Genomic DNA, 16,488 nt, shown 5'->3' with positions numbered 1-16,488 from the left:
TTTCATAAGTAGCAATGCTGCTTCTTTGGAGTGCAATGGCGCACAAGGGCACCCCTAAAGGTCTAGATCGCAAATGCTAGGAGAAGTGTTGTCCGCACTTCTTATGGCCTCTTAGTATAGGCTTGTAGCAAGGGCTCCGTTATATGACAGAGAAGTAAAACCCTTTAGTTTGTTACTTTTACCACACTCTGTACACAGAAATGTCTCCAAAAATCAGATGATGAATGCAGCATACAAAGCATGTTAAAGCATCGTTTCTGCCGTTAACTTAAAACAATGAAAAATACGGGTATAGTAGAGTTGAGTAAGAATGACGGCACATAACCGAGCAGGAGAAAGCAAGAGGGGAGCCAAATATGCCACTGACTAGCACGAACTCTCATTGTGCCATGATGCCCACGCTGGTGCATCGAGACTACCAACGCAGCATCATTACCATAGGACGATCAAAGCCCAGCGCTTTCTGGTAGAGCGTCCTGCAGCGCTGACGCTCACTTGTACAGGGAAAAAACAAAAGCTGTGCAGGGGCGGTAGCAAGCAGGCAGATTTCATGCTGAGCTGACTAGAGGATGGCGCCCAAGGGTTTTCTTCTTGAAGTCGAGAGCAGCAACGCGGAGTAAGTTATCTTTCTGAGAGCGAATAATAGTCTCGTTGGACTAAAGGAAACGTGCTAGCACGTATACTTGGATCGTCTCAAAGTTTAACCATGATCCAATCAATTGAATCAGATCATTTGAGGCGCCGAATGAGGTAGGTGGCGTTTCTACTAAACTCGTTTTTCTAAAATGGCGAGAATTGGGCCTAGTTGGTTATCATAGTGGTTCACCACGCTAATACAACACAGTTGTGTTTAGTTTTGGGAACTGGAATTTCCAGTCGTGGGAACTGGAATTTCCCACCTCTGCTAATACAAGTTTACTTAAAGATGTGCTGAAGGAAAACCTTTGCGTTTCCAGCGTGTTTAAGCCGGAGGCAAAAAGGAATGCAGATTGAAAGTTGGCGTGTCGAAATGGCTTGCGTCTTTTCCTTTTCAGCAAAGCAATACTGCTTTGTTTCGCCGGTGTTCGTCCGGCTGGCTGACAAGATAATTCGCACGGAAACGAAGGGGAAATCCGTGAGCCATCTGGCTTGCGCTTTCCCTTCGTAAAGGGTGGTCGCGTTCCAGACCGATAAGCATTCTTCGACACGTGCAGGTATTTTGCACTTGCTTGGTGCCGGCTTCTTCGGAAGGATGTAAAGTGTTAAACTTTTTGTTTTTCAGACCATGCGTCTACTTTCCTCGTACAGGCCTGCTTAAAAAGAATATAAACGCAGTTCTAAAACAGCCCTTCTGCGGTGAGTTCCGTTCTCTGATTGGTAACAAGCAAGTGAAGACTCCGCCCACGCCCAGACATGACGCAACGTTGTTGCCGCATATAAAGGGGTCGCGGAAAGTGAACTTCCAAAATCCAACGCACTGTCATTAACGAAGAAGTCCGTCCTTTCTTCTACGCTTCGAGATGAAGACCAACTCTGCTGCTCTTATGGTTTTGGTGCTGCTGTGCGCAGCGTCGGCCCCGACCCTGGGTGTGTGTCCCAGCAACGAGGGCGTCTTCAGCAACTGCGCCTACACCCAGTGCACTCCATACGAGTGCGCTCGTTTTGGCCTTGAATGTTGCCCTAAACCCTGCGGGGGCTCTTGGTGCGTCAGAGGTGAGTTTCGTTGGAGTCTTTTTATTTGTCTGTTCTATCAGTGTGTCGAGATGCGAAGTGGTACTGGTTGAAAATGCAGGTCACCATATATAGGCGCTTAGAGAGTTCGGTCATACATGCATCCAAGGCCATTCATCGGTGCTTGTTTGAGTACGTAGTTGCATTGCACTAGCCTGCAGGTTAAGTCGAGACCAGCATTCGTGGTGTGTAGGTTTAAATTAACATGAATGGGCAAACAAGGAGCCGGTAGGAACACTGCACGCTCTTCAGAATAAGTTTACGGGGTGTGCGTGCTGGGTAGTAACTAATTTTGTGCACTTGGCTTGGCATTTATTGGAACACAGCCCCAGACATACATGAAATTTCGCAAACATGATTTATTCACTGCGTAGAAATTAACTTCGGTGCATCTGCATTCCATAATCGTTTAGTGTATGCAAAAGAGAGAATTTTAAAATGCCGCATAACCCTCGTTGCTAACCTATGGTGCCGATCTCGTGGTGTTTGCATCACTGTACATATAGTAAGTTTTCCAGTCCCGAAAACATTCCGATAGATTCGCCATCAAATTAAATAGGTGCCATATAGAGAAATGCTAGCCGAACAGAAATTAAATACTAACCTAATATCTTTACGAATATTTGTTACTTTACGAATGTTCGCAAAAAAAGCGTAACTGTGCTGAACATTAAGGTGCCACCCGAGCTGCGGGTAGAATGCTGTACATTACTGAGTTAAACCAGTAGCTGTGAGGAAAGGCGACAATAATGTTCATCCAGAGATGTAACGCGAGTCAGTGTATTAACTTATATGAATGTAAAGTTACACGTATAGAAAAATTACATTTTAATGTTGGTGATAAAAGGGAGCAAACCATAACCCCCTGAGTACATGACATCGGCGACAGCTAAGTATGAACCATGGTCTACGAGATTTAACATCAAGGCAAACATTTCGGGACTTGCCTCAACCCTGCCGCGTCACAAAGTGATAGAGGTCATGCATGAGCATTATAAATGCCGTCACACGAATGGACTGCGTCGCAGTGCTTAACATCTCTTCCCGCGCATATTGACAAAAACGTGATTGTGGTCACTAGTTTTGCTACAATCATCGGAGAAAGGTATGGTAGACCTTATTCAAACTGGACACCCGTTATTTAAGATGCGTGCAATTTCTTTGGAATAATATTTAAAAGACGCTATTTCATTTCTTTTCGAGCAATCGTATAGCAGCATATTCGATTTGGTATTCAAAATTGTGAACTTTGGTACGGCAATACCTGTCTGACTGCGTTAAGGAACATTGTTTAGTCGGATTATTCACTGCAAAGGGTAGGAATTTCAGCGCGTGAATAAGCATGCCTATCCAGTAAGCATGTATCCTGTTTCTTTCCAGGTATCTTCGGCTGATCCACCGAGCTGTACAAGGCTGCAGATCTCATAACTCATGTACCCAAATAAATGTTTTTTATTGCTACTACTAAGGCAACAGATGATTGCTTTCAGCTGCATGTTGTCCTGCTAGTGTCGAGAGGCTTCTATCCGTCGGCTTTCCGCTGACGTAAGAAAGTAATTGGATTGTTCCCTACCTCTTTCCCGCTATTTCTGCGTTTACGAGGTCCAAGTACAATGCAAACTTGAAAGCGAGCATGCCGATCTGGCGACTCTCAGTATAAAAAGCAATGCTAGCTTCTAACTCCTCGCGAGAGTCGATATTCTGCCAAGAAATTATTGCTCGTTCAATGATTATCGCCTTCGTTTCAATCATCCCCACCTAGTTCGTTCAAAGAAGTCATTATGCATAGAGATGAGCCTTGAGGACTTCGTGAACGCACCCAAAGTCTTTTCGTTATGCTAGCGAGGATATGCACGTCGCTAAAAGCGCATGGTATTAAAGTTATACTCCTTATGTCTGCACAGCCGTACATGCACTCCCCCACAAAAAAATATAGCTTCATGTTTTTTTCGATTATCATGCTATGTGCTCGTATAGTAAGCTCTGGTTGTCGGCGCATACAAACCATGCGTGCTCACAAGAGATGTCAATTTCATTCCTGATGATTTAACTTGACCACTAGTGCATTCACGTATTCTTCTGGTATGACATGTTTACCGCAGTAAAAGCTAGGGAAAGGCTCAAGACTTCTTCGGGATAAAATTCCGGCTCAATTTAATATTTTTGCTTTATAGAATGCTGTGTGTTTCAAACGCTATAATCGCTATACCCTGCCCTGTGCGTGACAGCATTTTTTAATGACCGTGACGTAGGCCTAGCATAAACACTGTTTTCCCGAAATATGGCCCGAGGGGTTCACAACTTCCTTCCACAAACAGCGCTAAGTGCCTCGTGCTCAACATAAAAGATGCATTAGATGCTTACGTTCATTTCACAGTGTTCTTTAATTGCACTAAAAACGAAGCTGTTTAAGTCCAACGATTTAAGAGCTTATTAAGAAGTCATAAAAGGAGAGGCAATGGCGAGGTTTGTGTTACAAAGCAAATTTTCACACAGGGAAAGAATGGTAAGTCAGGGAAGGGCCTTGCGCAACGCTCGGGTCCAACGGGACAGCGGAAATCTGGACTGTAGTGACCATCACTTGGAGCTGTACGTATTTCCCTGCGTGATCAACTGCGGCCGCTCAAGGTCGGTAGTACTCAAGGTCGATAGTACCACAGCCATGGCGGCCATTTTCCAAGCCACGCGTATCAACCACGCAGAAGGAAAAGAAGACACCGTATGCACGGATACGCAACAAAAGATTGTGATCATCAGCATGCCATGTCGAGCGAACGCGGGCAGATACCTCCATATGGAACAAATTCTAATTCACTACACAAAGTACAACGTCAGCACCTACGAGGCAGCCCCCAACAACACGTCCAAGGGGTTGATCAGAGGCAACCCCCTCGCGGACGGACCCAAGGAAATTGACGAGAACTATAGTCAACCCAAAAAACCCGTTGGCGCTGGAGGCCAAAAGAGTAGGCAAAATAACAATAGTGATCATCGCCTTCGACGGTCTTAAGGCACTAAGCGTTGTGAGGTACGGCGCAACCATTATCAGATGCGCGTTATACAAGAAACAGATAGATGTCTGTTACCAATGCGGACGCCTTGGGCATAGAATGGATGTATGCCCGAACCCGGACCACAGGATATGCAGGGGCTGCAATATACCCAATCCCAATAACGGACAACAGTGTTCTCCGAAGTATAGTCTGTGCGGGGGACCACACCTCACCGCCGACAGAACGTGTAGAGCCAGGTACAAGACCCCTACGTCGTTAGGACGAGGAGATGAGAACTGAGAACGAAGAGAACAGATCTTCGACGCCGATGACTTCGCAGCCTTGGAGCGCCGGGTCCGCTCCACACCGAAATCCAGAAAACGCAGTCATGCGGGAACTAATCCAAAGATTAACGCGTGAGGTACAGCAACTCAAAAGCGAACATATGTGCTTGAATGTCACATATTCCGTGATCTCCACCCCTAAAAACAACCCACCAATGATGCCCACTGCCAGCCCCGTAAGGGAGTCGGAAACTCTCGCATCTAAAAGCCAGCATTGTAACCACAGAAGGGAAGTAGGACGGGCCAGGTGAGATCAAAAATTAAGGACATGCTTAGTAGCGTGCAGAGGGCCATTGAGAACTTGCACAGGGCGGTGTTTGGATTCGCGAATAGAGTCGCGAGCCTCGAAGGTAGAATGAGCAGCATTGTGGCGATGGTATACGAGCAGTACCCACAGCAATTCCCAGATACAGAAGTGCAAAGCATCCCTCATGATGCCCATGCACAGATAGGTACCTCCCCCCTCAGTCAACATGGCCCACAGTAAACAAGGAATCATCATATGGCAATGAAACTGTAGAGGACTGCTCGGTAAAAAACCGGTCCTACAACTGTACATTAGAAACGCAACGCATAAACCGGACATCATCTTACTGCAAGAAACATTACAAACGCCGGAAACTGTCTCTGGCTACCAGGAACTTTTCTCCAGGGATGATGGCAGCGGTTTATCCGCTATAGTTGGCAAAAAAAAATGACGACCATTGTCCATGAATTCAAGAGAGTCAAAAGTAACACCCATTCATCGAGCTAATACCAGAGAAGTTTAGGAAAGAGAGCATATTTGTCCTCAATCTGTATAGTAATCCAACTCACGAGAAGCAGTGCTTACTTTCTCTCTTCAAGAGAACGCTGCGACTGGTCAGCAACAGTGCCCTAGTGATAGGAGGCGATTTCAACGCACCAAATAGCACCTGGGATTACACCTACAGCATAGTCAAGGGCCGACAACTATGGCAAGACTCCCTAGATCTCGACCTCACACTGACCCGATCCCACTGACCCGACGAGGACGGGAAATTCAGTTACACGAGATACTACACCGATCTCACTTTCACTAAGAACGCCAAAGACGCCACTTAGAGAAGCACTGCGGTTGATTTGGGCAGCGATCATAAGATTCTGAAGATCTCCCTCTCGACCTCTGATAAGCCTATATCATTGAGACAGGAATTCAAGTGGATAGACTGGGAAGAATTCTGGTCAGTCAGAAAGGCGAGGCACGACTCTGCGTTCATCTCCGATATCAATGAATGGACGCGCGGACTCAATGCCGACACCAGAAACGCCACGGAAACCATCGCGACCGACATCCAAACAGAGAGGATGGAAAGTCGCCTCGCTCATCTAATCGAAGCCAAGGCATCCGTCCTTGTCAGATGAACAGGTCAGCGACTAAACAGGAAACTACGAAGAAAGGTTGCCGGACTGAACAAAAATATCGAGGAGCACCGTCGAATCCTCTCCAAATAGCAGCTAGAAAGACTGACGACCACCGCAACTCGACGAAACATACTCGAGCGGCTTGGCATTGGCTACCGCCGTCAACACGGGGAGAAAGGAGTAATCCCGCGGAACGTCAGGGATGGCATGCGAGTCGCACAAGTTCCCAGAAACGTACACCTGATGTATAATCAAGGCAGAAGACAGGCCAGAGTCAACGGTCCTGCTGCGGAATTACGGAAAAGCGAGGGAAGCGCGCTTCGCTGATGCTGTCGAGTATCAAGACGATTGACGATACGCTGTCGCGGTGGTCGACACAGCCGGAAGGCTTGTCCACTCCGCCTGCATAAAGTCCCGACACGCTGAAGTGGCCGCAGAATTAGCCATCGCACGTGCCATATCTGATCCCGATTGCGGGATTGTTGTCAGCGACCCGCGCACGGCAATAAAGTATTACGCCCAGGAGAGAATATCCGTGAAAGCCTCCGGAATAATAAAGGACGTGAAACTCTTACCGGACAAGGTCGAGCTAGTTTGGTTCCCGGCCCATATGAAGAACGTGTCTCCGCATATCACAATGATTTGCTGACATGTCAGCACACTTTGAAACCAATCAGGTAGAGCTGAAAGAGGCCCTCAAAAAGGTAATTGAAGATGAGTTTGAGCCAGTGCGGAAATCCATGGATTTCATTAACACAATTTTTGAGGAGCTTAAGGCAGAAATAGTTGAAATAAAAAAGGAACTGCAAAAATGTGAAAGCTGAAAGCGTAGAAATAAAGAAAGAGAAGGATCGCCTCCCGAAAGAACTAGAAGACATGAAGAAAGCGGTGATTGACTTGCAGCAGTACAGCAGGAGAAGTAATCTGGAAATCAAGGGGCTTCCTGTAGTAAAGGGTGAAAACCGTGTCACTACTTTGACAGATATATCACGCCATTTGCAAATTGAAATCAGTGAGAGTGACATTGATGTCGTTCACCGAGTGCCATCGATGAACAAAAAAGAGTCAAATGTGGTGGTCAAATTTCATTCCCATACCGCTAGAGACAAAATGCTGAAAGCTGCCAAAAGCAAAGGCTAAACACCTTTTACCTGGGTTTCTACGGCTCCGAAGAAAACAGTTCACCAGTCTATGTAAACGAGCATTTGTGCCCGGCAAAAAAAGTGCTGCTGGGCCACGCTTTGAAGGCAAAAAAAGACAAGGGTTGGAAGTATGCCTGGGTCATAGAAGGTAAAATCTTGATGCGCAAGACAGACAACTCGTACGTACTGCAGGTGACGCGGATGGCTGACCTCGCCCAGGTACAGTAATAAATAAGCTACCCTGTAATCGCTATATCTCCGAATGACTTACACTTCTGCTCAAATCGAAAACAAATGGCTTGGGCGTCGTCAGGTATCTGTGTTACACTGCAATATCCGCAGTGCTAGGAAAAATCTCGATCATTTGGTTGGTTATCTGTCACATTACTCGTATCGTTTTGATGTTATTGCGCTGACAGAGACATGGCTCAAGCAAGGTGAAACTGTTGAAATTCTTGGGTACAATTTCCTCTCGCGTTTGCGGGATAGCGTATCACGTGGTGGTGGCCTCGCACTTTTTGTCGAAAAGGGATCGATTACTGCTGTCAATGCAATGCTAGTTATGAAGCAGGTATAGTTGAAACACTGTTCATTGAACCGAAGTGTGGCATCATTATAGGTGTTGTTTACCGCCCACCTAGCGCTTGTGTAAACAAATTCTATTCCGTAATGGAAACTACGCTATTTTCACTTGCGACGGGTAAATCGTCTTTGATTGTCTGTGGTGATTTCAGCATTGATTTGTTGAAAGATGATTGCCGTGATTACCTCTTGCTGATGCAGTCCTTTAACTTGGCAAATGTTATAGATGAGCCAACTCGAGTCACTAACCAATCCGCCTCTCTGATTGACCATGTGCTTTGCAACAAGGACATAAATGTGTTTGCTGGTGTGTGCGACATTGCCATCTCGGACCACAATCCCATCTGTCTTCTTTATCCCTGTGACCCTCTGCGCTGTCCTTCCAAGCAGTTTAAAAAATGTACGACCCGAATCGATTACGCTCAAGTGCGATTGCTGCTTCAGTGCACCGATTTCAAAGGAGTGCATGATGACGACATAGATTTTGAATATCAGTATCTGGTAAGGAAAATCACAGACGTCATTGACCGATCCACTTACACATACACTAGGCGTAACTACGACCATGGTATATGCTCTTGAATGACAAAAGCTATACTTGAAGTCCTGAGAAAGAAAGATCATACTATCATAAGTGGAAAAACAATCGGACAACAGGTATTACCAGGAACAGTTTCGATGCTACAGAAATAAATCGGTCACAATGATGAGGAGCTCAAAGAAACAATACTACGCTAATCTAATTACGAGACAGGAAGGAAATTCTAAAAAGATATGGCGGATTGTAAGCGATGTTGTTGGATTAAAGAAAAAAGAACATATCCTTCCGGATTTAATCTCAGAGGAGGTGGCTGATACTTTCAATAATAATTTCCTCGATCGCGGAAGAAAACTGGTTAATGCCTTCCCTTCAACAACGCCTCACTTAGGAAGACCTATAGCAACAAATAATACCTACGCTTTCCGGGAGATAACTGAAGAAGAAATGAGGTCAGTAATTAAAACTCTACGAGGAAACAACGCTTGTGGTTATGACGGAATACCATCAAAGGTGCTAAAAGACAATATCGACATTCTTTGCACCCACTTATGCAACATAATTAGCCATGCGATGGTTAGCTCCCAGTATCCAATAAACTTGAAGATTGCGAAAGTTGTGTCAGTCTACAAGACAGGAGACCCCAATGACCCCAGTAGTTACAGACCCATATCTGTGCTTAGTATAATCAATACTGTTTTTGGAAAAATAATATCCTTATAACTGAACAAGTTTCTGCTTGATAATAATGTAATCTGTGCTGAGCAGCATGCTTTATCTTAGCCAAATCAACAACCACTGCTGTCACATCACTTTCTCACCATATTAACACTGCTCTTCACAAAAATCAAATTGCAATAGTAATATTCCTCGTCGACATAGAAAAGGCATTTGAGTGCGTCTGTCACTCATAGTTATTGGAAAAATTAAAAGCATGTGGTATTAATAATGCCTCTCTCCAGTTCTTTGATAGCTACCTTTCCACCAGAAAACAAAAAAGTAGTGCTGAGTGACAGACACTCCAAACTACTACCTGTGACTTGCGGGGTCCCGCAAGTATCTGTATTAGGTCCTGTTTTGTCTTCTATTTTCGTGAACGACTTACCGCAGGCTGTTCAATTTTCAAAAGTCTTTATGTATGCAGATAACACTGTTCTTTTGTTCACATCTGAGTCACTCTTGGTCCTAGAAAACACGATAACGTCCGAAGTGTTTAATATTTCAGAATGGTTTCGGGCTAATGAAAACAATAAATGTAGATAAAACTAAATATGTAGTGTTTCACTCCAAGAGAAAAAACATTGACCTTAGTACGATTAACATATCTCTAAACAACGATTGTGTTCAGCAAGTTTCTTCTTTCAAATACCTTGGTATCATCTTTGACCAACACTTGAACTGGCAAGAGCAGATAGATAAGCTATCTAAAAAGCTAGCTTTCAGTTGCTACGCGTTTACCAAGGCGAAAAGGTATTTCCCGTACACCGTACTACGTTCCCTGTATTTTTCGTTATTTCACTGCCACATCAGCTACTGCTGTGAATCTTGGGGACAAACGTACAAAACTTATCTACTTCCCTTGCAGAGACTGCAGAAGAGAGCATTGCGTATAATATATCACGTATCTTCCAACTGCAGCAACAATAATTTATTTCTAGAAAATCGAGTACTTTCATTGGGATCCATGCTTAGATACAAAATCTGTGTATTGGTAAATAGCATCATTAATACTAGTATTCCGTTGCCATTTCGTATTTTCTTGCTACCATCTCGCAATACAAGACACGCATTAAATGGAAATTTCAACCTCCCTGCCTGCCACAATGTGTACGGAGAACGTTTAGTGCAATTTTCTGGAGCAAAGCATTGAAACACGTTGTCTATTAATGTGAAACTTGCAGTTAACTTTAAACTGAGTTGAAAACGTTCTTTATTAACAGCCAAGAAGAGTCATGATCCCCTTCCCCCCCCCCCCCCCCCTCCCCTTTTTTATGTGCGCTTGCGTTTTGTATTAGTCGCCTATTGTTTGCTGAACTGTATTTTCCTCCGTGCGTGTTGATTCTTTTTGTTGGTTTGTTTTATCCCAGGTAGCACAAAGTGGGCTATGAAGGGGGGCCCCTTGTGGGTCCGATGTAGGCAATGCAGGATGTGGGTGCTGCAAGAGGGGCCGATGTAGGCCTGAAGGGGGCTGTCGACAAAGCCCCGATAGGCCCCACTAGGGACCGATGCAGGCAGTCCTTGCGGGGCTGCCCACATTTTTCCCGCATTGCCAAAAGGGCACATCCCGCCAACTCCCCACAATGGTCCTACTTTGAACAGATTCGGGCAGCCGCTCTGGATGAACATTTATTTTTTTATTTCGGTTAGCCCCTCAGATAACTACATAGGACCGATGAGGGCTCTATAGCGCAAGCCGCACTTGGGCTTGCCCACATTATTCTCATAGGGGTCCGACGCAGGAAATTGATGGGAAGCCCTTATCCAAGTTTTTCCAATCATTATTTATGCACATAATTAAGTAACTATTTTATGCATGTCTGCCCTTTCTAAACAGCCACAATATTAAATTTTACAATAATTCATGACATTATTCTAGCCTAAATGACTTCGTGTACATCTTGTTCAGGCTATGGAGATGTGTGTTCTGAACAGTAATTTTGTGCAGAGTTTTGCAGGCTATCCACAGCAACCACATTAGGATCAACAGTTAGCAATCAGTATGTTTTGGCATTTTTAGCGCAATTTGCATGAGCGCGAGATCTAAAGCCACGTAATATTTTTAACCGACTAAACATGGCAACAGCTGTTATATAAATCATCTGTATTAGTAATATAGGGCAGCATCTAATACAAATAAAGGTTGGAAAAATCATTACGCAATTGCACGCACGCCTTCTAGCCCCATTGCGGCCGATGTGGGACCTACAGCGGTTCTGTGGGGGCAGCCCCAATAGGGCTGGGTGTTGTTTTTGAACCTAAAGCCCATTTGCTGTTGCACATACCTTACAATTTCCCACAAGGGACCAATTTTGGTACTATACGGGCACGCCCGCCTTCCAGCCCCATTACAGTCTATGTGGGACCTAAAGCGGTTTAGCTAAGGCTGCCTCATTTGGGCTTTACGAGGGCTTGCATAAATTGAGCTCTTATTCATATTTCACCTGCCCTCAAGTAACCTACAAGGGGCCGATTGGGGCAGCATGTGGGCATGTCCATTTTTTTTGCCCCATTACGGCCGATGTAGGTCCCACAAAGATTTTATGCGGGCGGCCTCATTTCGGATCTATGAGGGCTTTCCCATAAAGAGCTCACATTTAGGTTGGATTGCCCTTAAATATCCGACAAAGGACTCTTGCGGCCTGGATGCAGGAATGTGCTCTGTATTAGCCCGAGCAACGCCGCTATGGGACCCATGCAGAAGGAACAGGGGCAAGCCCAAATGGGGCTTGCCCACATTTGCCCCATCGTGGACCGATGCAGGTTTTATGATGCCTGCCCCAGCCCCACTTGCCTACATCGGAGCTACTGTGGCCCCACATTCGGTGCTACCTGGGATATTTTATTCTTTTTTTTTCTTTTTCTTTTCGTGTATGTGCTCATTACGGCTGCCTGATTAAGTTTATTTTGTACTGGACCGTCTACTAGCCCCGCGGCTATCTGTCCAAATATTCTTTATGTATTTTTGTCGCATACAAATAAAGATCATTTTGATTGATTGATTGATTGATTGATTGAACTTCAACAAAGTCGCTCACTCCGTAGTACGAGGTCTCGCTTACCGTGCCAGCGAGGATCATGGCGAAGAAAGGGGGAAAGAGAGGATGACGCGCTTTAATGACAACCGAAGCCTTCTACCTGGCCCGTCAGGCCTTCCCTCAGCCTAGCAGCAAACTATGCAGAGCTTAGGCAGTCGCGTGGAGGCAATTACAAACAAATACATACCCGAACCCGCTGCAGTACGACAGGATTTACCCCGAAATATGATACCACCGCATACGAGATCTGCAAGACAAACATAGCAACACTTAAGCACATACTCTGGAAGTGCGAAGCACAATTGAAAGGCGTTAAGCTCTAACTCTCTCGTCGAGGTGGTCAGCCGCTCTGTACAGCTCCAGCCTCCACGACTAACTCTGGGCCATCTAGCAGACCCTCATGGCGACCAAGAGACAAGATCTCGACGTTACCACTTGGAAAACCTAGGCCCGGTCCCGTTAAACCCTGCCGGACACCAAATAAACTTATTACTTCTCCTGCAGAATCCGCTGACGAAGAGAGGGATGAGCACAAGGATAGAGAGCCAGTAATGAGAGCCGCTGCAGAAAAAGAAGAGTCTAACCACCACCAGAAACTCCACTTGAAAAATTGGGGTGAAGTCCTAAAGACGTACAGGAAGAGACCAGTCTAAATGCACACAATATATACCCACACCTGCCTTTTTATTACATTGAGATGCGATGCTTCCTATTGTAAACTTGTTAGGAAGGGTTCTTAACTGATCTTCTAAAAAGCAGTTGATTATTAGAAGGATGATATATATTTAGCTCTATTTAGGAAAATGTCGTAGAAGACAATTTTAACAGAAGACGTGCTAGTTTGCGTGGGAAGAATACTAGGAAGGGTAGCTTTTAAAGGATCTATCAAATTTCGGACCAGAATTATCTGCGGGGTGTGAAATGTAGGCCAATGAACAAATGAGGTCGGTTGGCAGCAAAACGCAGACATAGATCTGTGAAAATCAGATTCATATATCCTTAGGTACAGCTGAACAGTTAGAAATCGTAATCTACATAGCAGAAGTGTAACTGGGGTTTCAAAGTAAAGCACGTTGTTGTCCACAAATTTGGGGAGAACAAGGCCCAAACGAAGCGCTTCGCGCTCCAAGAGAACAACCAATCCAATTTCCTTAACTGCACTGACTCAAGCGCTAAAATTGGACGGATGTACGTACATTACAGAAAGAATTAAAAGCACATCTCTTCGCATTCGAGACCGAGCAGGACTTATTCGGCGCAACAGGCCCATGGCACGAACCCCTTTAGTGGCATTATGGTTGATGTGCGGCTGCCATATAAGATTTTTATCATAAGTGACACCTAAGTATTTTAAAGAAGAAACCTGAAGACGTATTTGTTGCTGACACATTAAAGACATACTCACAGGATCTTTCATATTAAAGACAAGGGCGGCGCTGTCTTTCTGATTTAACGTGAGTCGCAAGCCACCCACCCAATTCTCCAGAGAGTTCAAGTACATGTTCAAGTGGATATAAAGGAATTGGATGCCTGATGCAGCCGCAAAAAACGCAATATCTTCTGCATATACGTAAGTGTGGACTTAATGTTTAATTGGAATTGGTCTAAGTAGTATATTGAAAAACGTAATGAGACGACTGCCCTTTGAGGAACTCCCCTGGCTTGCTTGTACCTGCCAGTATGAACTCCACTTGATGCACATAAAAAGTCTCGGTTTTAAGGAATGCAAATATCCACGCCACTTAATAATGCGAAAACTGAACATCATCATAATTTTTTCCGTAAAGTTCTGTGTTTTGCAATATGTTATTGCTGTGTGTTGCGTTTTATCGCACATAGGCAACTCAAGCCATCATGCGCCAAGTGCAAGGTGTGAATTAAGCATTAGGCAATTCGAGCCTTTATAGCTTATTTAAAAGCTTTGCTTCTTTAAGGAATGAAGCAACACAAGAAATTTCAATGAGTGACTTTTATTCAACATGCAGCCTTGGGTGTAGTGGGATGTGTTCCTTATAAACTTGTGAGAAGTGTTTCTGTTTTAATTCTTTTATGTTTTGTATACTATCACACTACCATAAGCTTTGGCTATATCTAATCTACCATCGAAGCGGGCATTTTCGGCGCCGAGCAAGGGGAACCCGACTCTTGAGGTCGGCACGCGCTCTCCAGTTGAAACATTTCGAACGGAAAACAATTTGGCAAGGGCTGATGATATTGTATTGAAGTCCAAAATTCATATAAGTATCAGCCTTTCAATTAATTTTAAAACGTTTGAAGTTACTGAAATTGGCCTAATACTAGTCACCCCCATTGTTCACAAGTAAAGGAATCCCTTTGGCAAGTCACCTCTCTGGAGGCATCCAAGCGTGTTTGAGCAGCAATAAGTCGGCAAACTCCTCTAAGAGGATCTTTATCATTTTCGAAGTTATGCTATCAGGGCGAGGAGCACCAGCTAGCAGTCTCATCACTATAGGAGAAAGGTAAGAAAGGGTAATCTGAGGATCATAGTTATTTGAATCTATTCGCACTACAGACGTTGAGCATGCAGTAATTGCAGGCGACAAACGCTTCTCCACTGCTTTGGCAATTGTTTATATTGTGTCTATTCCTTCATGAGGATTCAAAACAAGAGAAGGTAGATTTTATGATGTGGGACGTTTTCGGCAAATGTAAAAACAGTAAAAACAGCGCCTGAGCTGCCAGATTCAGAAAAGAAATCAAAATGTTTATCATCATACCTTTCCTTTTCTTTCGCAATTGAAATTTCGTAAGCAGCTGTGATGAGAATCATGCCAGTTTTTCGGGCACCAATTCTGGAGGAGCTTCATCCATGCTGCTTTGCTACGTCTGTAATCCCGGGAACAATAAGCATTCCACCAAACAGCTTTTGAACTCCGAACCAAAAACTCAGACTTCATACGGCAATCTCCAATACCCAAGCATACCCATTTTGATTTTTGTTCTTCTTCCGTGTTAATCACGGACTCGAGAGTAGAGCGCAAAGTCAACTGAAAGTTGTTGTGTTTAGTAAATGACTTACCTGAGTAGTCGCAGGTGTTAAGGGGCAATTAACATAAAAACGATTGTTATGTGGTCACTAGAGGTCTCACTGTCAAGTGCTGACCAATTATTCACAAAAAGGCTAGGAGTGGTGAAAGTTAGATCTAACATAGATTTAGTGTGTGTTCGTATGACAGTGTTCGAACCCGTATGTCTGCAGGAAACGTTATATGGTACAAAATCTCAAAGACGCTTGCCGCCGATGTCCAACTTGCAACCCAACCAAATATGATGCGAATTTAAGACATCAGCTAACAGAACTGATTTCTGACAATTAACTAATATAAGTTTAGAGGTCTCTTATCTTCTACACCTCAAGGGAAATAAACATTTCACTGATGAGAACGTACAGCGCCCTGGAATTTCAAAGTGTAGAGCCAATAGCTCACAGTCTAGTGAAGATAAATCGAAATACATCTAGCAATTTGACAAAATTTTGATGAAACAAAAATAATTAAACCTCTTATTTTTTACTGACAATCTTGTAGGAGTGAGAGACAATTTTCTAAATGGAAATGCTTATAAACTGTTAGGCATATTTCTTGCAAAGTAATCATATCTGTATTACGTTGTGAAGAAATATAAACTAAATCAATTGAAGCTGATAGAATTGATCGATAGCTCCCCTTTATAACCTTTAGCATCCGTATGACTGCGAAATACGGATAGCTGCAACTACCGGTCCCAGAATATTCTCCTTTGGCTTATATCCAAGCCGATGCTTCTTTGATTTTGGCTGGAATCACGAAGAAGGGTTAGACACGGGAGACCCATTCTTTTTTATAATTCGGATATCTGACTTCACCATCTATGCATCATTAATAATTCCTTTTTTAACTGGACGAGTAGTTCTGGTAGAACAAGAAGAAAGAGTTGTGCTTTCACGAGGCTGATACATTTCAAAAGGCATGTTTAACAGGACAATGACCATTCTTGTTTGCAAGGATTGTGTAAGCTGAACTGCCAGAACATTATTAAGGT

The 16,488-nt window shown here is 44.1% G+C and overlaps 1 protein-coding gene across 1 annotated transcript; it reads left to right on the top strand.

Moving 5' to 3' along the window:
* The first annotated feature begins 1,223 nt into the window (after nucleotides 1-1,223).
* Nucleotides 1,224-3,174, top strand: LOC146186404 (uncharacterized). Its single transcript, XM_084607176.1, has 2 exons — nucleotides 1,224-1,692; nucleotides 3,091-3,174. Exons 1-2 carry the CDS (start codon nucleotides 1,500-1,502, stop codon nucleotides 3,102-3,104), a joined length of 207 nt encoding a protein of 68 aa, XP_084463302.1. The 5' UTR covers nucleotides 1,224-1,499; the 3' UTR covers nucleotides 3,105-3,174.
* The last annotated feature ends 13,314 nt before the right edge of the window (nucleotides 3,175-16,488 follow it).

The sequence above is a fragment of the Amblyomma maculatum genome, chromosome 6 (assembly GCF_055883805.1).
Source record: "Amblyomma maculatum isolate TAMU_Amacu chromosome 6, ASM5588380v1, whole genome shotgun sequence".
Classification (NCBI taxonomy): domain Eukaryota; kingdom Metazoa; phylum Arthropoda; class Arachnida; order Ixodida; family Ixodidae; genus Amblyomma; species Amblyomma maculatum.
The sequence above is the reverse complement of the archived record's forward strand: the minus strand, read 5'-3'. Positions and strand labels throughout refer to the sequence as shown.

Excerpts from the sequence above, each read along its gene's own strand:
- LOC146186404 (XM_084607176.1), top strand. The coding sequence starts at position 1,500 with ATGAAGACCAACTCTGCTGCTCTTATGGTTTTGGTGCTGCTGTGCGCA.